This window comes from Dromaius novaehollandiae, chromosome 1 (genome assembly GCF_036370855.1).
Source record: "Dromaius novaehollandiae isolate bDroNov1 chromosome 1, bDroNov1.hap1, whole genome shotgun sequence".
Classification (NCBI taxonomy): domain Eukaryota; kingdom Metazoa; phylum Chordata; class Aves; order Casuariiformes; family Dromaiidae; genus Dromaius; species Dromaius novaehollandiae.
Window position 1 is genome coordinate 146,198,720 of NC_088098.1, and position 26,398 is coordinate 146,225,117.

General features: G+C 35.8%; 1 protein-coding gene across 4 annotated transcripts in view; it reads left to right on the forward strand.

The window, feature by feature from the left end:
- HERC2 (HECT and RLD domain containing E3 ubiquitin protein ligase 2) overlaps positions 1 to 26,398 on the forward strand; it is a 120,183-nt gene that overhangs the window by 33,728 nt on the left and 60,057 nt on the right. For 3 of the 4 annotated variants that reach the window (XR_003259634.2, XM_026103270.2, XM_026103272.2), the window contains exons 5-35: positions 674 to 893; positions 2,468 to 2,568; positions 3,420 to 3,576; positions 5,350 to 5,460; positions 6,529 to 6,700; positions 7,322 to 7,495; positions 8,152 to 8,340; positions 8,994 to 9,145; positions 10,475 to 10,632; positions 11,096 to 11,209; positions 12,623 to 12,874; positions 13,781 to 13,974; positions 14,518 to 14,718; positions 15,417 to 15,645; positions 15,716 to 15,840; positions 17,176 to 17,354; positions 18,006 to 18,190; positions 18,531 to 18,686; positions 18,939 to 19,124; positions 20,277 to 20,447; positions 20,554 to 20,657; positions 20,771 to 20,921; positions 21,568 to 21,782; positions 22,678 to 22,810; positions 22,907 to 23,034; positions 23,151 to 23,346; positions 23,951 to 24,087; positions 24,571 to 24,744; positions 24,831 to 24,967; positions 25,105 to 25,256; positions 25,649 to 25,840. Coding sequence is in view for 3 of the 4 variants with exons in the window: in XM_026103270.2 (XP_025959055.2) it covers positions 674 to 893; positions 2,468 to 2,568; positions 3,420 to 3,576; positions 5,350 to 5,460; positions 6,529 to 6,700; positions 7,322 to 7,495; positions 8,152 to 8,340; positions 8,994 to 9,145; positions 10,475 to 10,632; positions 11,096 to 11,209; positions 12,623 to 12,874; positions 13,781 to 13,974; positions 14,518 to 14,718; positions 15,417 to 15,645; positions 15,716 to 15,840; positions 17,176 to 17,354; positions 18,006 to 18,190; positions 18,531 to 18,686; positions 18,939 to 19,124; positions 20,277 to 20,447; positions 20,554 to 20,657; positions 20,771 to 20,921; positions 21,568 to 21,782; positions 22,678 to 22,810; positions 22,907 to 23,034; positions 23,151 to 23,346; positions 23,951 to 24,087; positions 24,571 to 24,744; positions 24,831 to 24,967; positions 25,105 to 25,256; positions 25,649 to 25,840 (5,145 nt within the window). In the remaining variant the exon portion in view is untranslated. The remainder of the gene's footprint in view (positions 1 to 673; positions 894 to 2,467; positions 2,569 to 3,419; positions 3,577 to 5,349; positions 5,461 to 6,528; positions 6,701 to 7,321; positions 7,496 to 8,151; positions 8,341 to 8,993; positions 9,146 to 10,474; positions 10,633 to 11,095; positions 11,210 to 12,622; positions 12,875 to 13,780; positions 13,975 to 14,517; positions 14,719 to 15,416; positions 15,646 to 15,715; positions 15,841 to 17,175; positions 17,355 to 18,005; positions 18,191 to 18,530; positions 18,687 to 18,938; positions 19,125 to 20,276; positions 20,448 to 20,553; positions 20,658 to 20,770; positions 20,922 to 21,567; positions 21,783 to 22,677; positions 22,811 to 22,906; positions 23,035 to 23,150; positions 23,347 to 23,950; positions 24,088 to 24,570; positions 24,745 to 24,830; positions 24,968 to 25,104; positions 25,257 to 25,648; positions 25,841 to 26,398) is intronic. The other variant, XM_026103271.2, reaches the window with a different exon arrangement.

Below are 26,398 nucleotides of genomic sequence, written 5' to 3' on the forward strand. Positions count from 1 at the left end.
GGTTACAAGGCCTTTGGGCTGTTGACTGCCCTTTCTAATTAGCCAAGAATTAATTCTCTGGTGGCGTTACATAAGTCACATCTTTTTTCTGACAGCACTTGCAAATGTCTTGTAAATTTGTGACATTTGGTTTAGACGCTTAGCAGCCCTAGGCAGTGATCCTGGAGCTTCTGAGAGTAGTTTTATAACTTCTAAGAAACTTAAGATAAGGTGTGTCAGTGCAAAATGAAAACACATCCTTGTGGGTACTTCTGAGTTTGTTGCCTGTACTTAGAAGTCTGGCTCTAAGGTCTACTGATAGTAAGAATTTGCCATCTAAGTTGTTTGTTTAAAACAGTTGCATAAATATTTCATATGACATTATAATTTCAGCCACAAAATACTAAGGTTCAGGTTTATTCACATAAAACCCATTTTGATGATGACCTTACCTTTGTCTGTCTAAATACCTGTTAAATATGACATGTATTTATGTAATACATGCTAGGGATTACAAGTTTGTGTATTATATGTGGAAACACAGAGCTTCACTGTGGAAACAGAGAGCTTCACTGTGTTTAGAGATTCAGACTTTTGGTCAGTGCATAGTTTCCAATTTGTCTTGACTTTTCTTGGTAGTGTTTACAGGTGTTCATCTTTCTGTTACATAATGATATCTTTCTCTGATTCTTAGATGTGAATGAATTGAAAGAGTGCCTTCATGTACTAGTGAAGGAACAGCAAACTCTGGCCACACAAACTGCTACAACAGCGCTTTCAGCTATGAGGCTAAAGCAGAGGCTGGTTATCCTGGAAAGGTACTTCATTGCACTGAACAGAACCGTCCTTCAGGAGAATGTCAAAGTAAAGTGGAAAAGCAGTAATATTCCTCTGCCTGCTGTGGATAAGAAAAGGTAACAGCAAGTTGTTCTGAGGCATGGAGAAGTTAATACATAAAGAAAGTCACAAAAAGGTTATTAACCTGTGTGTGAGAGCTTAATATGATTTCTTTCTCCTCATGAAACACGATCAGTTAAGAAACTTTTCTTATTTCCTAAGACAGTTTTAACTGGTGGTTTCTACCACGCAATATTCCTCCTCAGCTGTCATTCAATTGCTTTCCCTCTATTTGTATTGCTGTCTTTTTGTATAATATATCGCTGTGGCTGTTATTCTTTGAGCTATAAGCATACGCTTATTGAGATGTTCCTTTTGTTCTACTCAGCTAGAAATAAAGCCTGTTTCAGAACTGTTGCTGTTGGAGGTTACATAGCTTTACTAACATTAATAATTTTTTTAATGAATGTTTGCTAAATTAAGGCACATAATAAAATTAAAACTTTAAGTACATATAAGTTGAACATAGCTTTCCTTAGCTTGGGAAATAAATATTGTAATCAAAATTTTATCTGAAAATGTTTCCGAATAAGAATTTCTGAAGAAGAAATAAGCTGATTACTTACCATGTCTAGGTAGTTCATTGACCTAGAAAGAGAAAAATCTGACAGGTGAAGCATTAAAGGAGGTATTCAGTAGTAGAACAAAGTTGCTATCTGACAGAAAAGCAATTCAACCAGAGAAATTCTATGTTGGATTGTCCATAGCTTCCAATATTAAAGTTCTGGCAGTGACATTTTTCTCTGAAGAAAAATTTTCAGTTCTCATTAAAAAGAACACTGGTATATTTAAGCTGCCAAACTGCTAAAAATTCTAGTTTAAATTTTCTACCTGTTGAAGAAGTCCAGAGCCGTTCACTTTCATGGTGGCGTGAGGGAGAAAAACAGGTTTCTTGTTTTGCTAAGAGAAAACAGTAGGGAACTTGCTGTTGTTAAGTAGAAAGGAAAGCTTGCTTGTTAAGTTGATTTTTAAATTAATATGCTTGTTCATATAAAAAGAAAGGTCAGTAGAGATGTATGTGACCCCAATAGGTATTAAGAAAAATTCAAAGCATCTCTCTTCTTTACACAAACCAATACAAAAGCTGCAAAGAGATATTGATGGAATTTATTATAAGTAATTGAATAGAAGATTCATACAAATAAAAAGCCTATGGGCATAGTTTATGTTGTCCAAATTAACTGAAACTATAAAACTGGGTAAATAACAAGTAGATGAATATCTTATGCAGTTTGAGTGCACCGTCGTAATTTCCCTCTGAGTAATTCTACAGGTCTTTCTTGTGGCAATCAATTATGCCAAACTAGTTTATTTTTCTCTGTGAATCTTTGATGGCAAGGGTAATTATTATTATTATTTTTTTTTTTAAACAGATGAAGTTGAATTTTGGTTGCTGACATTTTGATACTGCCCATGATCTCTCTCAATAGAGTTAAAATTCTTTATAAATATAAATTATGTGTATTTTTTATATGCCTATAGATTAAAGGTACTATATTACACTTTTAAATTTTACAAATTATTATTAATTATGTATTGTTATTATATAAATTATTTAGAGATTATATATTATATATTTTTTTTTTTTTAGCCCAAGACCTGTAGGCAAAGGTGTAGAAGGACTTGCACGGGTTGGATCCCGAGCAGCACTTTCGTTTGCATTTGCATTCCTTCGTAGAGCGTGGAGGTCAGGTGGGTCTACTTTTTAGCTTATTGCTTATATTTTTGATTAGAAAATAGATGATTCATTGAAGCATATGTATTAAATATTTGCATAGAGTTGTATAATATTTTTATAGCTCTGTTAGGTTTGCGTAATTATGCAAATGTTTTATATTTATGTGATATTATGTCCAACAACCTTGCCAGCACTGATGCTCTGTTGTGCCAGTAATCTGTCTTGATGCTTTTATATTCAGGAAGGCAAATTTGGGATTCTGTGTAGAGAACATATTTTTAATGTCTGGTTTCAGAAAAGTGAGAGCTGTCCTTCAAACAGGGTAAATAACTTACTATCCTGTAGTAATACAGTGGCTTGGAAAAGGGGTTTGGAGCCATTGGGAAACTTTTGTTTAGTTTGTGTATTGTTTGTGTACTTGGCAGAATTGTCAAGTTCACAGGTTGGCACTAAGAAGTTTGATGTGGTAGAAATATCATCTGTGCTACAATAACTTACCTGTTTGTCTCCATCTGTGCTGTTTGTTCGCACTTGCACTCACCCTGCAGCTGTTTGGCTCTCTCTGTCCAGTCAGCCCTATTTCTTTTTTTGATTTCCTGAACAGATGTGTAGCAGGACAAGCAGTTTCAGGAGTTGTAATCACTCCTCACCTTTCTGAATGTTTTTGGTGAAATAGGTAGTTCTTGAGAAGTTTTGCAGTCATGCACAATGTTTGTGTGAAAATTAATGATGTGTACGTAGGAAGTTCTCGGCTGAAGTAACTCATAAGCCTGAGGTCAAAAAAACCCCTACAAAATATTGTATACAAAAATATGTATGTCTTCTGTAAATATGTGAGTTTAACTAATATTACTGTGACCCATAGGTGAGGATGCAGACCTCTGCAGTGAATTGTTACAAGAATCACTTGATGCGCTGCGAGCGCTACCAGAGGCATCCCTTTTTGATGAAGGGACTGTGTCCTCTGTATGGCTGGAAGTTGTGGAAAGAGCTACTAAATTCCTAAGGTCTGTTGTGACTGGGTAAGTTTTTTCTTTTTCTCTCCTTTTCTTCTCTCCTTTTCTTCTCTCCTTTTCTTCTCTCCTTTTCTTCTCTCCTTTTCTTCTCTCCTTTTCTTCTCTCCTTTTCTTCTCTCCTTTTCTTCTCTCCTTTTCTTCTCTCCTTTTCTTCTCTCCTTTTCTTCTCTCCTTTTCTTCTCTCCTTTTCTTCTCTCCTTTTCTTCTCTCCTTTTCTTCTCTCCTTTTCTTCTCTCCTTTTCTTCTCTCCTTTTCTTCTCTCCTTTTCTTCTCTCCTTTTCTTCTCTCCTTTTCTTCTCTCCTTTTCTTCTCTCCTTTTCTTCTCTCCTTTTCTTCTCTCCTTTTCTTCTCTCCTTTTCTTCTCTCCTTTTCTTCTCTCCTTTTCTTCTCTCCTTTTCTTCTCTCCTTTTCTTCTCTCCTTTTCTTCTCTCCTTTTCTTCTCTCCTTTTCTTCTCTCCTTTTCTTCTCTCCTTTTCTTCTCTCCTTTTCTTCTCTCCTTTTCTTCTCTCCTTTTCTTCTCTCCTTTTCTTCTCTCCTTTTCTTCTCTCCTTTTCTTCTCTCCTTTTCTTCTCTCCTTTTCTTCTCTCCTTTTCTTCTCTCCTTTTCTTCTCTCCTTTTCTTCTCTCCTTTTCTTCTCTCCTTTTCTTCTCTCCTTTTCTTCTCTCCTTTTCTTCTCTCCTTTTCTTCTCTCCTTTTCTTCTCTCCTTTTCTTCTCTCCTTTTCTTCTCTCCTTTTCTTCTCTCCTTTTCTTCTCTCCTTTTCTTCTCTCCTTTTCTTCTCTCCTTTTCTTCTCTCCTTTTCTTCTCTCCTTTTCTTCTCTCCTTTTCTTCTCTCCTTTTCTTCTCTCCTTTTCTTCTCTCCTTTTCTTCTCTCCTTTTCTTCTCTCCTTTTCTTCTCTCCTTTTCTTCTCTCCTTTTCTTCTCTCCTTTTCTTCTCTCCTTTTCTTCTCTCCTTTTCTTCTCTCCTTTTCTTCTCTCCTTTTCTTCTCTCCTTTTCTTCTCTCCTTTTCTTCTCTCCTTTTCTTCTCTCCTTTTCTTCTCTCCTTTTCTTCTCTCCTTTTCTTCTCTCCTTTTCTTCTCTCCTTTTCTTCTCTCCTTTTCTTCTCTCCTTTTCTTCTCTCCTTTTCTTCTCTCCTTTTCTTCTCTTTCCTTTGGAGGGGGTATTGCTGAAGTAGCTGTTTAATGAGAAACTTGCATCTGTAGCAGCTGATGGCCTAAGCAAAACAGTTTATGGAAAATTAGGAGAATTGTTTTCCTTTTCTAATGTTATTATACAGAGCAAGTGAACAATATATAAATTGCTGAAATGATGCTCTTTAAATATGATTTGATTCCTTTTACTGTTTAAACAAAATCTGGATTTGAATATTCTGAATTACCCTTTATAGTTTCACCCCCCAAATATTGTGTCACTAGTGCAAGCTGTATCCACATGAAGAGTGATTTTGGTAATACAGTATATGTCTATGTTTAGTTGTACCTTTCTAGTATAGTTTTAAATACAGACTTGTGTGCATAGAGGGGAGAATAGAGATCTGCATATGGAATTTACGGTACTCCCCTGCTTTTACCCTTTGTTTAAGGAGGTTTAAAATCATCCTTTTACAACAGTTATTACAAATGAATTGTGCTTTTTGAATACTGGAACTACATTTAAATTTGGAACTGCATAAGTTTAGGTGGTTCTTGATGTGCTGTAGATGCTTTTGTTAAGCAAATATCTATTGTTTCCAGTTATTTCTTAGTTGCTGTATTTTATTTTATTTTATTTTTTAAATAGAGATGTTCATGGAGCTCCCAGTACCAAAGGGCCAGGAAACATTCCGTTACAAGACCAGCACTTGGCCCTTGCCATATTGCTAGAACTGGCAGTGCAGCGGGGTACACTAAGGTGAGAAGCGTGAGCACTCTTTCTAATTTTTAGCCATCGCTGTTTGTTAGAATGGCCTGAGCCATGCCTGCCTTCAGTTTTCATTGTTTTAGTGTAACTTTTGTTGTTCAAAGCATATGAACCTTTTCTATAATAATTAGAGGAGATAACAGTCCAACTTATGAACTCTTCTGTGCTTGCTGGAAGCCCAGGCTATATGTCCCTAGCTTATAATATGAAATTAGTGATGATCGAACTGTTTACAGATTTAAAATAGCTTAAAGCTTCGAGTCACAAGTCGCACATTAATTGAAGGAGGTATATGTAGTAATGTTGTTCTCACGTAGGACATCTGACATTCCTGTGATGCATTCCTCTCTCCTAGTCAATACCAAATAAAATTCCACTGCACAGATGCATGATGACTGTTTCTATTACCTAAACCTTACCAGAGTACACGTAAAGAGACATAGGAATCATCTTAAAATACCTTTGCAGACGCAGAGGTATAAACATGATAGCCTAGTCTGCAGCTAATTTGATTTAGTTTACTTCTTGTGAAACAAAGGTAGTTTATGCTGAGCTACAGCATCTGTGCTCTTTTTGTGAAAATGTATGTTAAGTTCACATCAACTTTGGAACAGATTGTGCAGTTGTTAGTCAGTAGCCAACAGCGATTACTTAAAACATAAACTAATACTGAAGCTAACTTGCCTCACCTCACCTGCACCCACAACCCTCCTCTGCTATACTCTGGACAAGTCTAAATTCACTTTTTTTAAAACAAAAGGATTCAGTACCCGTTCTTTCCCCCATCTCTCAAGTAGATAAGAATATTTTGAGTTTCTTGTGTTTAATGTTCTAATTTTATTAGCTTCTGGAAGAGGCTTTTCATGCAATGAAGATTAAGCTTTTATGTTATCTAGATTGCCAAACCCATTTTTGATATTTTTGGTATTTGCTTAAAATGGAAATCCATGGCATCTGGTGTTACTAAAGTTAAAAATATGAAATGTGAATAGCCTGGATAACTTAAAATAATTTCTTTAGGAATGCTTATTAATGAAAGGTGTAAATTTCCTCTTTCAGCCAAATGTTGTCTGCAGTTATGTTGTTACTTCAACTTTGGGATAATGGAACGAGGGAAACAGATAATGAGCGATCTGCACAGGGAACAAGTGCACCCCTTCTACCTTTGTTACAAAGATTTCAGAGTATAATGTGTAATAAAGACATGCCCAATACTGAGGATGAGATTCAGGTACTTACGCTTGGATTATTTGAAAGGAGCATTATGTTGGTATCAAATGTTATTTGTCTGGCTAAAATAAAAATAATAAAATTATGCAAACAAAATTTTGATTTACTTCAACTTTTAGTGTTTTCCGTATAAGATATATATAGACTGCTGTTATCTCGTTGTCATGTATACGTTTGAATTTCTTGAGGTAGGAGGAGAAATTTCATAATACAGTTATAGGTAAGTTATATATAGTTATAGGTGTTTCAAAGCTCTGGTTCTTTTGTGACAATTAACTTAGAATTGGCCGGTTAACTTTTTTCCTCATTTGGTTTGTTCTCATGTAGTTTTGCTTGAATTTAATTAAACTATGATGTTTAGTGAACATTATTGACATTGATGAAATAAAATACAGCAAATGAGTTTTATTACTCGTACAACTTCCTAATATAGTGTATACTTTCCCAATGTATGTGTTTGGAATTTTCCTTTACCATAAGAGAAAGGATGAGCAGAGTTAATTTAGGTTCTCTTAGACTTGTGCAGGTACTCAACATGTCTAAACTGTATCCTGCATCTGTATATGTAGTGGGATGAAAATACTGTGAATATTTTTCTGATTGCTCTTTCTCCTTTTTTTAGCTGCTGACTTACCCTCTGAGTCCAAATGAAAGTTTTCTAAGGTACCTGACTCTACCACAGGACAATGAACTAGCGATTGATCTGAGACAAACAGCTGTAGTGATCATGGCCCACTTAGATCGTCTAGCCACCCCATGTATGCCTCCACAGTGTAGCTCTCCTACATCTCATAAGGTAACTATTTGCAAGAGCAAGTTTAGTAAGATATGTTTCCTCAAAGTGTAACTAGTGTGTATGTATATATATGTGTATACGTGTATGTATGTATCTATCTCAGATTAACTAGTTTTCAGTTTGGAAAGATAACTCCCTAGATTCTTCTGTTTTCCTTTTGCTTATCACATTGTAACCTTGAATTGCCTAGATTTGTCTTATTTTGGAATCTTTTATTACATTCAGCACTCTCTTAGCCTTCAAATGTAATTGTCTGGTTTGCGAATCATTCTTTCTTATTACAACACTGGCTGATGCCATATATGGGACTGTTTCCTATATTTATCAGTAAATGCTCAAGACTGCACTTTCTTAATGTTGGAGTCTGATGTATAGAAAAATAAATGTTAAACTTCCCAGCTTGAAAGATCTCTGAACGCTTACTGTAGTTACTTATAGCATATTCAGTAACACACTGAATGGAGTATGATGCATGCAAGTCTTTTATTTTTGATATCTTGCTAAAAGGTAAGCTTTACTGACTAATGGCAGTGATGACTGTGATAGACTTCAGTATATTTGGCATATAAAAGCTTAAAAAATATTCTGCTATATATATATTTTAACTAAGTTGTATATTTCAAAATTAGTACTTAATGGAATTTTTCATTTTCCAGGGATCTCTGCAAGAGGTGATTGCTTGGGGCTTAATAGGTTGGAAATACTATGCTAACGTGAGCGGCCCAATTCAGTGTGAAGGACTTGCCAATCTTGGGGTTGTGCAGGTTGCCTGTGCAGAGAAACGTTTTCTAATATTGTCTAGAAATGGACGAGTTTACACTCAAGCATACAACAGTGATACACTAGTGAGTGATTTTTACATGTTTTTTTAGATGTGTTCTCTTCTGTATTACTTTGTACCATAAATTTGCTCTTCTAACTATTTACAATATCTCAGGAGTAGATGAGGACATGCTGAGTTTTTGTGAGCTTCTTTTTTGTTGTTGAAGTTTTAGAAGTAGTGATTTTGATCTCTTTTATTGATTAAATATATCTGATTTCTGTAATTTCTATCAAGGTAGAGGTTATAAACCTACCGATAATTGCTTTCATCAGTGTGCTGTCCTTGGTACAACTGTAGAAGTAGGCAGATATGAAATGGATTTCAATTCCATAATGTATTGCCATACCCAAATTGTGCAATTTCTTAAACAAAACTGTACTGTAACAGAGATATTCATAGCTAAGATTGCCTGTAAGATTAAGATAAATGGCACTTTCATAGATTGTGAAGACCTTATAAGGATGGGATGAAAACAAATTCAGAGCATCATTTTTGTCAGGCTTCAGTGGTATATTTGAACTTCTTTTCTTTTTTCCTTCACTTCATTAGTTCATTAGTAAAGTTTAGAGCTTTGCTAATGCAATAGGAAAACCCTACCTCGTTTTTATGTGTATGGGCAAGTGATTGATAATATAAGCAGCTTGTATTTGTGTATTGCTTTTGTTTGGTTCACAGGGACCACAGCTGGTGCAGAGTCTAGCTTCCAGAAATATTGTGAAGATTGCAGCGCATTCAGATGGGCATCACTATCTTGCTTTGTCGGCAAATGGAGAAGTTTTCTCTTGGGGTTGTGGAGATGGTGGAAGACTAGGCCATGGGGATACGGTGTATGTAATGAAAATGATTATAACATTTATTTGCCAGTGTTCCACATTCATATTAGAAATTATTTATTGTGTATACAAGCACTTAAGTAGTACTGAAATACAGCCACTTGCAATGATACCACAAACAAAAGCTAAAGTGCTTGCAGCCACTTGCAATGAAATCACAAACAAAAATGAATGTACTCTGATCATGATATATTAAAGGCTGCCTATACTTCGCAATCATTAAGTCTGACAACAAATTAGGCGAATGAGATATTTCTGGTCCTGTCCTAGTCAGGTAGGCTGTGACCAGCTCAGCAAGCAAATCGGCTGTTAGTGCTGGCATAGTAACCGACCATCCTTACGTGCATAAAATGTTTTATGGGTTTTAATATGTCAGGTAATTTTTCATATGAAATTATCATAAAGGCAGTTGCTTTAGAATTTAATATATTTCTGTAAGATGTTGGTGTATGTTCTCATTATCACAGACGGTCTCATTGAGGAACAGATGTTCTTCAGGTGAACAGTTAAAGATCCATAGCTCAGTCAAAGACTTGCTGTACAAAATTATATAACTGTTAATGCAGTTTTGCTTTTACAATCTGATTCGATAATCCAGCAAATATTTCACATTCAGTAGCTCACATTTACCTCTGCTATCAAATAGAAATAGCATTCTTTTTGCATATTTTCTCTCCTTTTTAGTATTCCCAGTTTTGTATTAACGCTACCTTCTAAAATATTTCTAGTTAGAGCGTGACTGCACTATTACCGGGTCTGTTCCTCATGATTTTAGGAATCCACAGCTCATTTTCTCTATAAACATTGATTCAGATTCAGAGTGGAGTCATCTTTTCCCATGCAGTAATGTTGCATATACCATTGCCTTTTTTCCTGTGTTAAACAATAACACTGCTGTCCTGCTGTTGTGTAGCAGCAGTATGCTGTAGGGAATATTCTGTAGGGGTGCACATCAATATGTTTCAGAAATTGTGTCTTCCACCAATTAATTCCCTGTAAACCAAGGGAGTACTACACTAGGGTTAGAATTAGCAATTGAAGATCACATTTTCAGTGGTAGATTTAAATATTTTTGAAAAACACTGTGTTAATTTATTTGGAAATAGAAATAATAGCTGTCAGACTTCCCTAGAATGGTGTATATGTTGAACAATCTGAACTCTGTTTTTTGCCTATACCTCTACTTAAGTCTTGCTGTCTCAGACTAATAAGAAGGTTTGCAGCTATAACTGCAACAGTAATTTTCTGACAAATACAGCACATCTTTTATTATCTACTCATCAGATCACCTTTTGTGAAGTATGTTGCCTTCTTTTTAAATAGACCTCTGGAGGAACCGAAGATGATATCTGCTTTATCCGGGAAGCAAGCTGGGAAACATGTTGTTCATATTGCATGTGGAAGCACCTATAGTGCAGCCATTACTGCTGAAGGAGAGCTATATACATGGGGACGAGGAAACTATGGCAGGTTGGGTCATGGTAAGTTATCTGATATCTTAAAATATTGGCACAGAAATGTTTAGTGGATATTTCCAATGTTCTTTTATTCAACTTAACAAAAACTACTTTGAGAAGAGTATGTGGTCTCACATGTATTGAAATTGAAATTATTGGGGGAGGAGGTATCATCAAAAATACTAAATTTCTGCAAGTTTCGTGAAAATAAGCAGCTGAATAGAGAAGAAAAACCTGCTTTGTCCCCTTTTCCCTCCTCATGAAGTAAAGACTACCTCATGAGATAAATCTGAATTAGATACATGAGAAACCACATGGAACCTCAGTAGTGATGCTTAAATCTGTTTTAAAAAAACAACCCCCCCCCACACACCAGCCCCCCCCCCCCCCATACCCCCACAGACACACAGACAGACACAAACAAAAAAAAACCAGAAAACCCAAGCCTTTCTGGTTTTGCTGCTGACAGAACTTCTTTGTTTTGAAGGTTCCAGTGAAGATCAGACCATCCCTATGTTGGTCACTGGGCTGAAAGGACTGAAAGTTATTGATGTGTCCTGTGGGAGTGGAGATGCTCAGACTCTTGCAGTTACTGAAAATGGTTAGTAGCAAAATATGACTAACACTTTAAGTAAAATTACCTCTTTATCCTTTCACTCTAAAGATTTTTATACTGAAGATTTCATGCTTATTTCTAGTGGCTTGAATTCCATAAGGATTTGAAACAGAGATTCCTGTTGAAGAAATACGTGTATATGTGTGTGTATACATTTTGCATATAATGTATACAGATGTATTTCTGTGCACATATATACAATACTTTCATTATGGATATGCATATGTATATATTTGCATTTATTTTATATCTCTTCAAAATACCCATGTAAATGTGTAATATATACATAAATATTGCATATATATACATGTACATCTAAATTATGCAGTATTATATAAATGCAAATAGCTCATGTCGCCACAACAGCCAGATTGTTGAGGAAGAGGGTTGTCTATGTTAACGAGTGGGAAGTGCCAAAAAAGGCTGCATTTGGAATCCTGTTTTCCAGCAACCCTGAGTTAGGTACCTACTGAGATGGATTCAAAACTTGAATTTCACTGTGTGAGGTTAGGCCCCAGAGTCCTCACTTTGAAAATGAAGAGCTCTTGGAAGCTAGTTCTTTCTTTCAAATGTAGCTAGTTAGGGTGTTGTGTGATATATAAAAGCTGAAAGATGTGCTCATCCAGGAAATGGAAACCTTAACTTTTTTTTTGTCCCCCTCTTATATGTTTCGAGTGCTTAGCAGAGTTTCTAAGGAACTAGTTGATGCGAATAAGAGATAGAAACGCTTTAAAGCGTAAGACAAGGCTCTCTTTCTGGGTTTATGTAGATTGACTATTCTTGAACAGTATTTTTATTTAACGGTAGATGCAAAATGCCTTGGCTATTTCAAAGTTCCTGCTCCAGGGCTTGAATTTAATACTGTATTTTTAAAAGAACATGAGAAACAATTACTCTTTTTACTTAATTTTGTCAAATGGTTGAATGACAGGAACTGAAAATGAGGAAATCAGCTTTTGCAGACATTTGGTATGGAAAAATGTTTTGCACATTCTTACAAATAACAAGCCTTATAATAAAGTGAGGCAGCTTTAAACTGATGATAGCACTACAGACTGGATTTTCAGTAAATTCTCTACTTTGTATACTTTTAAGAACAACCTTTTGTACACTAGTGAATTTTTGGTGCGTAGTGTGTGTTACGCTTTTTTGTTTTTCGTTTTGCCAGCCTGAGAACTTTTCATACCAGGAATCACTATTCAAATTTTTTCCTCCTAGTCACTTATTTCCAATGGCTATTGGAAATGAATTCATAACTGCTATTCTTAAATCACAATTTGAAATTTGTGCTAATGATAAAATCTGAACTTTTTAAGAACTTGCTTGTCAGAACAGATAACTTCCTTACATGAAAAAGCAGTGCAATATTTTTGTTTTTTTCTTTCTCTCATTTTAAAGGCCAAGTGTGGTCTTGGGGTGATGGAGATTATGGAAAACTAGGAAGAGGAGGCAGTGATGGTTGCAAGACTCCTAAGTTAATAGATAAACTTCAAGACCTGGACATTGTGAAAGTACGCTGTGGAAGTCAGTTTTCTATTGCTTTAACCAAAGACGGCCAGGTCTACACATGGGGAAAAGGTGACAATCAGAGACTTGGACATGGAACGGAAGAGCATGTTCGATATCCCAAACTGTTGGAAGGCTTGAAAGGTAATGATTAAAGCTGGAAACTTCGGAAGCGCTTATTAGTGTTGTTGGAATTGCTTATTGTACATTAATGATCTTAACTCCAACAATGACAGTACCGTATACACTGATGTCGTATTTTTGTCTTGTTACATTGAAAAAGATAATATATTTCCCACCATCTCTGTCTTTTTTTACCTTTAAAATTCCAGCAGACCTAGAATCACTGTGTCAAGGCTTCTTTAAATGCTTCTTGTCTCGTCTTCTCCATATTCTTACTGCTTACCTTTGTTAGTCTCACAGAAGTGTTTCTTTGAAACATTTATTTTTGCATTGTCATGCAAATATATCTATGCTTAGATTAAGGAATGTGAATAGGATAAATGGAAGTCATTGGCAAATAGCAATGTCTTTAAAGCTGTGCTTTTTAAAGTATTTTTGACTAGCTTGTAACGGCGTTGAAGGGTGCTTCTTGTGTTCCTGAGAAACTTGAGATTCTGTAGAGAAAGGTGAGGGAGAAACCTCCTTTATATCACTGTTTTATTCGTATATGAGGAATGATCTGTTTGAAAATAATTTCTGAACTAAATTAATGCCACATGGCTGCAGTATAACCGTACAGCGTCATTTCTAATATAAACTTTCCTGAGTAAGTATCCAAGTAGAAGGGATACAAAATAAAGCAAGACTGTTACAAGCTTGTAGGCTTTGGCACTTAAGCTGGCTCTTAAGAATCTTTAAATACTTCTCGATTCTCTTTTGCTGTGCTCGTCCAATCTGCTGCTAGGGCAAAGGTGAGACAATGGACATGTGTAGCCTGTTCATAGTTAAGTATGATTGTAAGTAGTATGGTTTTGCTTACCTCTGCTGTTTTTCTGTTAGTGATTGTAATCTCGAAGCTCCATTTTCAATATTTGACTTTCCTGTCAGGAAAAAAAGTGATAGATGTGGCAGCTGGATCTACCCATTGTTTAGCACTGACCGAAGATAGCGAAGTGCATAGCTGGGGGAGCAATGATCAGTGTCAGCATTTTGATACTTTGCGGATCACCAAACCAGAGCCTGCAGCTCTCCCAGGATTGGACACAAAGCATATTGTTGGAATTGCTTGTGGGCCTGCTCAGGTAAGTTTTGAGTTCTGTTAATTGTGATTTGTCCTCATCTGTCTCCATGAGATTGCTTCTGTACACTAATCCCATTCTCTCTTTCTGTGTCTGCATAACTTTGAAGGTATTTCTCATTCTGAATAGATGAAGACTTGGAAAAAGCAAAGCTTGCTGTGCAGTTACTCTACCAAAAAGAGAGGACTAGCTTTGCCTCTGTGGGTACTCTGAGAAGTAGCTATTTACCTGTTATTCCTGGTACAGCACTGGAAAAGTTGTTACGTTGAATACTTCTAATGGCAAAGATAGTGAGGTATCTGGACTGGCATAACAGCAGTTTGAAAAAAAAAAAAGTGATAAGAAAAGGTTCTTTTTGGTAGTGTTTTATATGTGTTTACAAGGATGCAAGAGGAAGGTTCTCTTCAGCAGATGTGGTGATAAAATTGCCGCACCTTGTATCACTATTCAAAGGCACGTGTTAGCTCTGCACGCCGACCTTTAATGAATGTTGTCTTTATATTTGGGAAATAATTGTTGTACTTTCTATATTGTTTCCATTTGTAGAGTTTTGCTTGGTCATCATGTTCAGAGTGGTCGATTGGTTTGCGGGTGCCTTTTGTGGTGGATGTTTGCTCCATGACATTTGAGCAACTAGATCTCTTACTGAGACAAGTGACGGAGGGAATGGATGGCACTTCAGATTGGCCCCCACCTCAGGAAAAGGAGTGTATGGCTGTGGCAACATTAAACCTTCTAAGACTTCAGGTACTTTCAATTTTTTGTTGAGTAGCCAGTCAGATAAATGTTTCAGCAAATTGCCTGAAGGAAAATAGTGGACTTAGTGTGCTTAAAACATTTTTATTGATTTTAAAAAATGAAATAAATACAATATTGCTTTCTACCTTTGGAATTTTGCAGCTATTGCTTGTTTTAACTTTGGCTTTTCTTGCTTTACAGCTCAGAGCTACTAAAAAAGCTTTTCTTCTCTCGACAGGTTTTGGATTGCATTTAAAATGAACTATAAAAATAAAATGTAGATTGGTATACTCACTGAATATATAGCCCATGCTCTCACAGGTTTTGAGCAATTCTTAATGTTTTAATTAGCATTTGTAAGAGTGAACATCCTCTTTGGAAGGTATCTGACACTTGCTGAAGGTGTGCTACTTTTTCTAGAAACAGTATTATTTATCTTTAGGTTACTATAGTTCATAGTTTGGGGGTATATAATTATATATAGTTCATCATCTTTTGGTTTAATTGAGATGTTTATGTGTTTGGGCAAACCAGCAGTTCCCTTTAAAATTAGTTTTACAGATAAAATTTTTATATCTAGGACAGTGAGCTTATTCAGTTGCTCTAGGATTGACTTTTTTTTTTCCCCAAGTTCACATCTTTTCTTTTCTAATAAAAGCTTTTTTTTCTTTCCTTTTTTTTTTTTTTTTTTTTTCTCTTTCTTTCAGCTTCATGCTGCCATTAGTCATCAGGTTGATCCAGAATGTCTTGGCTTAGGTTTGGGCAGTATTCTGCTCAATAGCCTGAAACAGACAGTGGTAACATTAGCAAGCAATGCTGGCGTTCTTAATACTGTCCAGTCAGCTGCTCAAGCAGTGCTTCAGAGCGGATGGTCTGTGTTATTGCCAACAGCAGAAGAGCGGGCAAGGGCTCTCTCAGCTCTCTTGCCTAGTGCAGGTAGGTCCTAAGATGAAAAACTCCTTTGTGCTTTAATTTCTAGTTCATTAAATGTTTCTTCCATTCTTAGTTTCAGGAAATGAAATGAGTGTAAGTCCAGGCCGTAGATTTATGATTGACCTGTTGGTGGGCAGCTTGATGGCTGATGGAGGCTTAGAATCTGCACTAAATGCTGCTATTACTGCAGAAATTCAGGTATGCCTCTGCAGGTTTGCAGTTCTGTATAAACGGAATAAGAAGATACAGAGTATGTTCTGAAGTTTGTGAAGTGATGTTATCCCCTTTTGACGTGAACTGTGAGACAATGTTTGTATGGAAGCATGAATCACATTCTTCTTTTTAGTATAGTATTTTTGTTGCCTAGAGTGATGATTTTACAACAGTAACAAACTTTTTCCATTAAGATCTGTAATAGCAGGGTAATTTTACAGAGTGCTTTGTACTTGTGTGTTCTTCACAACCTTGAGTTCATCCATACCTCACCAGCAGATATTTCAGCCTTATTAGCTGTGAATTAAAGGTGAATGAACTCCTTGTAACATCTGTGATCTCTAGGTTCAGTTTCAGACTGTTGCAAATGTTTGACAGATGCTGACTAGTTGCACAGAGGTTGAAAGAAACATTCTGTATATACTGTCCTCTCCATTAGCCTCTCAGATATGGGACATTCTCTTTACAGGCCCAGACAGACTACTTTAAATAGTATTTATATATGGCTGTGAAAACATCAATATGCACTTCCCTTGTATACCTTTTTACTTGTTTGATTTTTATAACCTGATGTGGAAAATGAAATTGACACTGATGCCTTATGCAGGTATTTTCTATATGTGGTAGAATAAGAATCACTTAAAATTACTTAGATTTTTATAATTCTCTCCAAGACTGATGTTGCCATCCCCTTTTCTCAATTTACAAGACAGGTGATGTCCAGAGAAGGATTAGAGCTGCAGTTATATCTTCCTGATATATTTCTTTCTTGGCTCCACTCCAGCGTTGGTAAATGGAGAGGTTTTTTTGATGCAGAGGAAATGCATTATCTTGGAAGTGATCTAAGTAGTGACATAGAGTACTGCATAGGTTAATTTACATTCCCTAAAAACTAGATAAAAAGTTTTGTGTAGCTCAGTAGCAAATCTAATCCAGGTTCTTCTACAGTGAAAGGGAATTACTACTTTTATAAATACATAGTAAGCATACCTTCTCTTGTGAATCCTGCAGCAGCTACTGTCATGTCAAAACATAAATAGGATAGAAATTAATTGTTAACCTGAGTTGGTGGAAGCTGAATTCAGAGTCTTTCTTCCTTTGTCTCTCCCCTATTCCCCTTTTTCACAACTACAATATAAGAAGTGTGCCCATGTAGTGTTTATGTGGAGTATAGAATACAGATTTGCCTCATAAGTGTTGTTTCACTTCTGGAGTAGGTTATAGTGACTTGATCTTGTTTTTGTAAATACTTGTTAGTAAATTGTTTCATAATCATAGTGGCAGTTTGCTCTTTTTCTTAAATTTAATTTAAAATTTTAGGATATTGAAGCAAAGAAGGAAGCACAGAAAGAAAAAGAAATTGATGAACAAGAAGCAAATGCATCGACACTTCATAGGAGTAGGACTCCATTGGATAAAGACCTTATTAATACTGGAATCTATGAATCTGCAGGAAAACAAAGTTTGCCATTAGTTCAGTTAATTCAACAGTTACTAAGGTATTTGCTTCAATTTTGTCGTCTTTTTTTCTACAGAAATCTGTCTAGATATGTTTTATGAAATATTCAGCTAAAGCATGACTGGTTTTTGGTTAGTGAAAAAATGGTTAGTGAAAATGTTACTAGCATTTCAGCTTCTCAGAATTCAAAATATTGAACATTCTCCCAGCCTGTATGTAGCTTTGCTATTTTATGTGGTTGACTGAGGAGGAAAGCTCTACAGTAATTATCTGAATATAGAAAGACTTGTTGCTTTGCCCTTACGGATTTTGGTACTTCTTCCTGTTCTCTGAAAGGCTTTGCAACAAATATACAGTGAATGTTCAGAAGCTCTTCTTATAAAGTAATAAAGTAGAAGCATCATCATAAATGTATTTAGAACTGAATGTTCTACCTCAGGGAGATTCTACTTGGGGCATTAAAGTGGGAAAAAACCTGAGTTTTAAATTCTTAACTCTAAAAAAGAATTGTGGATGAAAGGCCAATATAGGATGATGAGAACAGAGTTTCTTTATGACAACTGCAACAGCAGATAGGCCATAGAAACACAGGTTAAGCTTTTGCTGCGATTTCTCACAAATAAATAAGTATTGCAAGATTACCTTCTAGGATGTTCTTTTAAGTACTTTACAATGCTTTTATACCAACTAGGAACATTGCTTCGCAGACGATAGCCAAGCTAAAAGATGTTGCTCGTCGCATTTCTTCCTGCATGGACCATGAACTTTATAGCAAAGAGAGATCTGCTTCTCTGGATCTTTTGCTCCGTTTTCAGCGTTTGCTTGTTAGTAAACTTTACCCAGGAGATTATGTTGTGCAGATCCCTAATACATGCAGTAAGTTATTAAAAAAACAACAACAACAACAACAAAAAAAACCCCAAAACATTTCCATTATATCTTTTTTGCAGGGTAGTGGGTTGTCAGCTTGGTTGCTGTGTCTTTCTGAAAAGTTTTTGAAAGTAGATTTTAAAAAGAATTTTCTGTTTAAGAAAAACTCTTTGGAATGCAACAGGATCTAAGTTATAAAACTTTTAAAAGTTAAAAAAAGATGTTTTAGTTTCTTAATTCACTGCTGATATAGTGCCTGCATTTCAGAAAAGTTTGATGGTTTTAAAGTCTCTCTCTTAAATATGTCTGTGTGATGGTTTCTGTGCTCTTTCTCCCTTTCATACAGGTCCTGACCTCCTTGGAGTTGGCTCTTTACTGAAGAAATACACTGCCCTTCTGTGCACACACATCAGTGATATACTTCCTGTGGCAACCAGCATTGCTTCTGCTAGTCATAGGCATTTTGCAGAAGTATCTCGTGTTGTGGATGGGGATTTAACAGGTAGGTTTTTCTCCATTCTCCTCCTTCCATCCTCTCCCAGGAAATCATAAAGTTATAGTGTAGATGCTCTTGAAGGTTTTAAAAAAGATTCAAATTAATCTCTCAGTTTGGGGGAAGGAGGGCAAATTTGACTGGAAGACAAGAGCTTTGTATTAAAGCAGTAATACAAGGTAGACCATGTTGCTTTGTGATTTATTTCCAGCATGTTGTAAACATAGGTCTTTACTTAAATCTGAATGTTTCCTGTTTTAGGTGTTCTTCTTCCAGAATTGGTGGTTTCTATAGTGTTACTCCTCAGTAAAAATGCTGGATTAATGCAAGAAGCTGGTGCTATCCCTCTGTTGGCTGGCTTGCTAGAACATCTAGACAGATTTAACCATTTAGCCCCTGGAAAGGAAAGGGATGACAATGAGGATTTAGCGTGGCCAGGAATAATGGGTATGTGTTAACAGCGTCTGGACTATTTATTTATGTTTTGATAAAACAGCTGCATAAAAATGGTGGTTATTCATGAGCTTATCTCAGATAGGTAATTGTACTTTATGGTACAAGAAGATTTTACTCATCTAAATCAATTCAAAAGGCAGTGTTTCTGTCAGTGAACTCTTAAGAAAAATTTATAGAGATAGGATTAAACTGAGTATAAATACAGCTTTTTAAAGAACCAATTCAGCACTGTTTAGCCAGCTACAGCATCCCATTTCATTTTTTGAATTTTGAGTGCTAAAAGTTATGGTGAATACGTGAATAGTACTGTGTGTTTTGTTATTAAATTATGTCAGTAACATAAAGGGAGAGTAATATGAAAGTTTGAAACAAGTTTTCTTTTCCCACTGCACTTCATAGTATGGGGTGTTTCTGGGGTGAAGAGAAGAGCCGAAAATGTGCATTTCTGATTGTCTACGACTGGTGGAAGGAGGAATGGAGCATGGTTGCTATAGCCCAAGAGCACTAAAAGTCACAATATCAGACAGTAGTGTTTTGGGGGAAAGTAAAAAAACCAACCAAACAAAAAACAAATAAACCCCCCAAACCTTCAATTGGTGCTCAAATAGAGCAAGCAGATGGAGAGGCATGTGTGTGAACATTACTCTGATGTTTCTTGCCTGGATGATGTTACCTTTAGTTTGAAATAGAGTTTACTGATACATAGAGTTTTAGTGTGTATGTAACTTAATTAAAAAATTTTGGTTTAGATGGAAATTGACTGTGTGTTCAGTCACTTTTGCATGAATGCAATTCAGGCATATAGTAAAACTGAAGTAGATTTGAGGGAGAACCACCTAGAGCAGCAATTTGCCTGAAGAGCAGTTATCCTAGTCTGTCCACCTGCAAGCAAAACAACCATATAGTTGGGCAGTGCCAGATCTATCACAAAGTGACACTGGAGATTATTCTATAAAAGAATATAACGTACAGATAATTTGACTGCATTCTGTATTACTGCTAACATAGGAACATATTCATAGACATTTTGACTTGTAAGCATATCAGAAAACAAGCAGCCTTCGAATAGAAGTGAAGAATTTGGTAAGGCAACTATTAAAGAAAGTCCAGAAAAACTTATATTCTTCTGTTTTATACCCATAGGTTCATTTTTTACTGGCCAGAGTTGCAGAAATAATGAGGAGGTGACACTTATACGTAAAGCTGATCTAGAGAACCACAATAAAGATGGAGGATTCTGGACAGTAATTGATGGGAAAGTATATGATATAAAGGACTTTCAAACCCAGTCTTTAACTGGCAATAGTATACTTGGTAAGAATCAGCACCTGAGCTGAAGATACAGATTACTTTTGTTTCAAAACTAGATGGTATAAACAGTTGTGTATATATTATACTGACCACCTCATTCTTTCATTAGCTCAGTTTGCAGGTGAGGACCCAGTTGTTGCTTTGGAAGCTGCCTTGCAATTTGAGGACACAAGGGAATCAATGCATGCCTTCTGTGTTGGCCAGTATATGGAGGTAGGATAGTTTGTTACAGTGGATGCACCCTTTCTAAAGTAAGGTATTGTTTTGCTTTTAAAACTTTTGTTGGAGCTCAGTTCTAGCTTTCAACTAATATTTCTTTTAATCAGCCTGACCAGGAAGTGATTACAACACCAGACCTCAGTAGTCTTTCATCACCTCTGATAGACACAGAAAGGAATCTGGGTCTTCTCCTTGGACTGCATGCTTCCTACCTAGCAATGAGTACACCGCTTTCTCCTGTGGAAGTTGAATGTGCCAGTAAGCAGAACTTCATTTTAAGCTTAAATAAGTGATAAAGGCTCGCAAAAGCATGCTGGAAAAAGGCACAGTCCAAATAATTTAACTGGTAATCTAGAAGCTCTTTAGTTTTGCTGTTTTCTAAAGAACAGAAGTTCTTTATTCTTAACATTAATTACCATGCACATCAAGGTCTGAGAATTTAGCAAGATTTAAAGAGAGATTAGATGATAATTTTGAAAAATAATACAGAATTTTATAACATATAATGTATGGAGAATGTTGAAAGAGAAATGAAACTCTATATAGCAGTTTTCTCACTGTGTCGTGTTCAGATAACTGTCTCAAACATCTGGTGCTGGATTCGGTAATACTGGTTCTTAATTTGCTGAATAGAGGGTACAATTCAATATTAATCACAGAATAATAGCTAAGGTCCTATTATCTCTAAACAGGTGATGGCTGCCCTGTCCTTGAATGTTTCTTAATTTGTATGTTTTCCTTCCTTCTCACCCCCCACCCATTCGAAAAAGCTTCAGCAAATGGAAGAGCTGCTAAACCTTCTGTTTGCAGTTGTGCTGCTTATTTTACTGCAGGGATTTATTGGGTCTTGATAAGTTAACCTTTCATCAGAATATACATTTGTGTTTTGCTTTCTTCCCTTTAGAATGGCTCAAGTCATCTATCTTCTCTGGAGGCTTGCAAACTAGTCAGATTCATTACAGTTACAATGAGGAAAAAGATGAAGACCACTGCAGTTCACCTGGTAACACTACCCCAAACAAATCAAAACTATATATGCATCGATTAACTTTGAGTGACCATTCACAACCTTTCCTCCAAGCTATTGCAGATAATAATATTCAGGATCACACTGTGAAGGTAAGCCCTCTATAGTCCTGTTTCCAAAAAATGTTGCTGAAAGCTGACAGTGGTGACGTGAAGCAGGTTCATTGATGAAAACTCTGAAAGTTTTAGCAGACAATAAAAATAGCTATTTCAAAATTACCGCTTGTGAAAGAAGTGGTTGACTACCACTAATGGATAAAATCTGTATTTTACTTAATATGGTAACTGTACGGCTTCTTCTTTTGAATTTTTGAATATGAGAGCTAAAAACTGTAATTTTTTTTTTTTAAATTACATACTGCATTACTTTCCATGTAAGGCTTTAGTAATATTCACAGACCATGTTTACCTCAGTTAAGCTGAGATGGAGTTCCCAGTTAAAGTGCAGATGTATTTTATGCTTCAGATGCATGTCTTAAAGTCCCTCTGCACCTTGGGGTTCAGGTTTCACATAGTAGAAATCATGGATATTATGAAAATCTTACATTTATATTGATCATTGTCTTAGTAATAACCACAGAATTTCCAGCATTTTGATTTTGGCTCCTTTATTTAAAAAAAAAAAAAAAAAAAAAAAAAAAAAGTAGTCCTGTGGAAGATAGGATAGCAATGGTGATGACTTAGGAGAACACCCTTAAAAATGGTGTTCCTGCCTATCTAGATGAGAAATCAAAAGTAGTAGTAGCTTTGTTCCTTGTAGCTATGTTGCCCTTAATATGAGAAGAATAGTACAGGGCATCTTTGCAATATTAGGTTGTAATTCCTGTTGATTAAATGCTGCATGCTGTTTAGCATCTCTGGCTTCTGAATAGTAGTTCAGGTTGTGCAGATTATTCAGTGTTATTTACATGCTAGCTGAAGTATTTTTTTTTACCTTTTATTGTATTAAAAAAATAGTTAAATAGTGTTTTGGTTTGTGTTTTTGTAGGACTTTTTGTGTCAAATAGAAAGATATTGTAAACAGTGTCACCTAACAACGCCAATTACATTCCCTCCTGAGCATCCTGTGGAAGAAGTAGGACGCTTGTTATTATGTTGTCTTCTGAAGCATGAAGATTTGGGTAGGTAGGCTCATGGTGCAGCTATTTGGACCAAATTAAACCCTGCTATTGATGGTTTTATAAATATATATTCATAGGTTGTCTTTTCCCATTAAGGTCACGTGGCGCTGTCTCTTGTTCATCCTGGTACACTTGGAGTTGACCAGGTAAAACACAAAACCTTACCAAAATCTGTAGTGGATGTGTGTCGTGTTGTCTACCAAGCAAAATGCTCACTGATTAAGGTAAGTCTCTTACCTTCTGATGTCTAGCTTTAGAAATGTTTTATTTAAAAAGTTGTGTATTCTCTGTTTTGTTGTATGTTTAACAGTAACCTATAACCTTTCCATGCCTTTTCTAGACCCACCAGGAACAAGGACGTTCTTACAAGGAAGTTTGTGCTCCTGTCATTGAACGTTTGAGATTCTTATTCAATGAACTGCGTCCTGCAGTTTGCAATGATCTCTCTATAATGTCAAAATTTAAACTTCTGAGTTCCTTGCCCCGATGGCGGAGGGTGGTTCAGAAGATAATTAGAGAAAGAAGAAAAAAGAGAGGTAAGAACATCAATCCTGTTTTTTTCTATACAACAATGAAACTCAAACTCATTCCAAAGTTTCTAGCTAATTAAAAAAAAAAAAAGTTAAATATACAAAAGTGCCCAAACCGTTTGCTTTCTTGTTCATTTTCACAAACTTTTCTAAGTCAATGGTCATATGTCAGTTCCTACAGCAAAAACAAAAGGACAAGAGAATTAATCTAAGGTGAAGTTTGCTGCTTGTTTTCCAAGTCTGTTAAAAATGACCTGTCTATATCAATCGTTCTCAATTTGTGTATAATTAAGTTTTCCTAGAAGTGTTATATTCTTAAAAATGAAGTTTTATTAGAAGTGTGGTAAAACAACTATTTAACTAGAAATACTAATGTACTGATCAAATACTGAAATGCATTTGAAGTTGATCTTTAAAGATTAAGCATATTGCAGACATTACCAGAGCTAGTCTGGTAATAGTTGGATTTAGAGTTTACAGAGAGTCTATTCCTTTTTGTCACAGGCAGATCTTGTAATAAATTATGTATGCTAAAGTCATCCTGCAAACCTAAAACTTGACACTGTAAATGCTATCTGGTTACATGAAGGAATAATTTTTTTTTTTCTAGTACCGAAAAAATCTGAATCTGCTGATGTAGAAGAATCCAAAATTGGAAATGAAGAGAGTGATTTAGAAGAATCCTGTGTTGTACCTCACAGTCCTGTACCTATAGATAAAAGGCCCATACCAATCAAATCACCCAAGGTGGGATATCAGATTTTGAATCAACCTTGTGAATAAAAATAACAATAGAAAAGGATATTAGCTAAAGCAGCTATAAACTGGCATTTAATATACTGGTAATGATGTTTGGGATGCATAATTAACTATGGCATCTTGTTTTAATGAAATTAAAATCTTAAAAATAAACTATGTACTGCATATTTAGAATCTGTAAAAGATATTTTCTGGAATTTTAAGATTATTAATAATCTTAGAATTGTCTGGATGAAGTTCATTTCAAAATAAAAGATTGCAGTAAGTTACTTACTTGTTTGAGTACCAGTGCATTTGAAATTATATGTAGCAATTATAAACATGATATTGAGACACAAATAATAATAAGCTCTTTCTTGGCTTTGAAGACTTACTTTTTTCACCTAATATTTGAAATCTGGATGTGGTTTTGTATGAAATGACTTATTTCTCAGTAAAAGTTTTTTAACTTGCTATTTTTCTATTCTACAGGATAAGTGGCAGCCACTTTTGAGTACAGTTACAGGTGTCCACAAGTACAAATGGCTGAAACAAAATGTCCAAGGTTTGTATCCACAGTCTGCCCTGCTTAACACCATTGTTGAATTTGCACTTAAAGAAGAGCCAGTGGATGTGGAGAAAATGAGAAAATGTTTATTAAAACAGGTAAGCTGAATAAAAAATGTGCTTGCATGTGCATGTGTTAGCAATTTACATATAAATATGACAGTTCTTTTTTCTCCCCTTTGCAGTTAGAAAGAGCAGAAGTTCGTTTGGAGGGAATAGATACTATTCTGAAATTGGCAACAAAAAATTTTTTGCTCCCATCTGTGCAATATGCTATGTTCTGTGGATGGCAGAGGCTTATTCCGGAAGGAGCCAACATAGGGTAAAACTCACTCTCTGTCCCCCCCCCCCCCCCCCCCTTTCTCCCCTGCTTTTCTTTCTTTTTTTTTTTTTTTTGCTTTCACAATTCCTAAGCAAAAGAAAAGTATTTAAAAATTTTGTTGTTGTTTTTATATGAAGGGAACCTCTTACCGACTGCTTGAAGGATGTTGATTTGATCCCACCGTTTAACAGAATGCTGCTAGAAGTAACTTTTGGAAAGTTGTATGCATGGGCTATTCAGAATGTCCGGAACATCTTGCTAGATGCTAATGCAAGATTTAAAGAACTAGGTGAATCCGATTTTGTTGCTGTTGGGGGGGGAAAACTATATTAAACTAATTATATTGCATTTTTTCAAGTTCCTGGTAATTGGAGTCCTAAAATGAGTTCCCTTGCTTTGTGCTAAGAAATATTTTTCTGTTCTCCCCCCTTAATTTAACCTCCTTTGCAGTGTTTAAGAGAATGTAGCTTGTTTATCAGCAACAGGTGAATTGATTACCCTTTAGTGATGTTTTACCATTAACATTCAAATTGTTGTAAAAAGTTTCTCTGAACTTCTGCTTGCAAGTTCTTAAAGCCAAGGGTGGAATAACAAATATTTTAAACCATCAAATTTGTAAACTATTTTACTGTAGCTTGCAAATGTCAACTGACTATGTTACGCATCCTGTTTCTGCATTAGGTGTACAGCCTGTTCCTCTGCAAACAATTACTAATGAGAATCCAGCAGGACCAAGTCTTGGAACTATTCCACAAGCTCGTTTTCTGCTGGTCATGCTCAACATGTTGACACTGCAGCACGGTGCCAATACCTTGAGCCTTCTCCTAAATTCTGGCATGCTAGCGTTGACACAAACGACACTGCGGCTAATAGGTACGAGATCTCTTGTTTTCTTGCTATTTTGAAGAAAATACAGGTTTGATAAATCCATCCCGTAGGTTTTAGCTGTTGGTACAGCCAAAGTACAGAATGGCTTTACTGGTTCAAGATAGTAATTAAAGCTGTTCACCTTTGCCACCAGTATAAGAACATGTCAGTAAGCATCATGAGAAGGAAGTTAGTTTGACTATAACCAGTCATGATTTTTTTTTTCCTAAGCCTTTGTCTTGAGCATGTTAGAATTTGTGAGTGATAGAGTAGTTTTGGTGGAAACATTAAAAACTGCAGTCTTCACTCATTTAGTTTTATTTGTTCTACCTATTAAAACCTTTCCCAGTCTCTGTATTTAGGCTGGAAGCTCCCTTTGTTTGATCTGTTACAGAAATTTTGGGTGTTGGTTGCCGTGATTCAAGCTTTCCTGCTTTTATTTCTTTTTTCCCCAGATAGTAGCAAATAATTGTTCTTATAAATTCTACTTAACTGGAGTGCACAAATGAATTTTTTCCAAAAAAAATTCTATTAGTAAGACAACTTAGCCATTGGACTAATCAT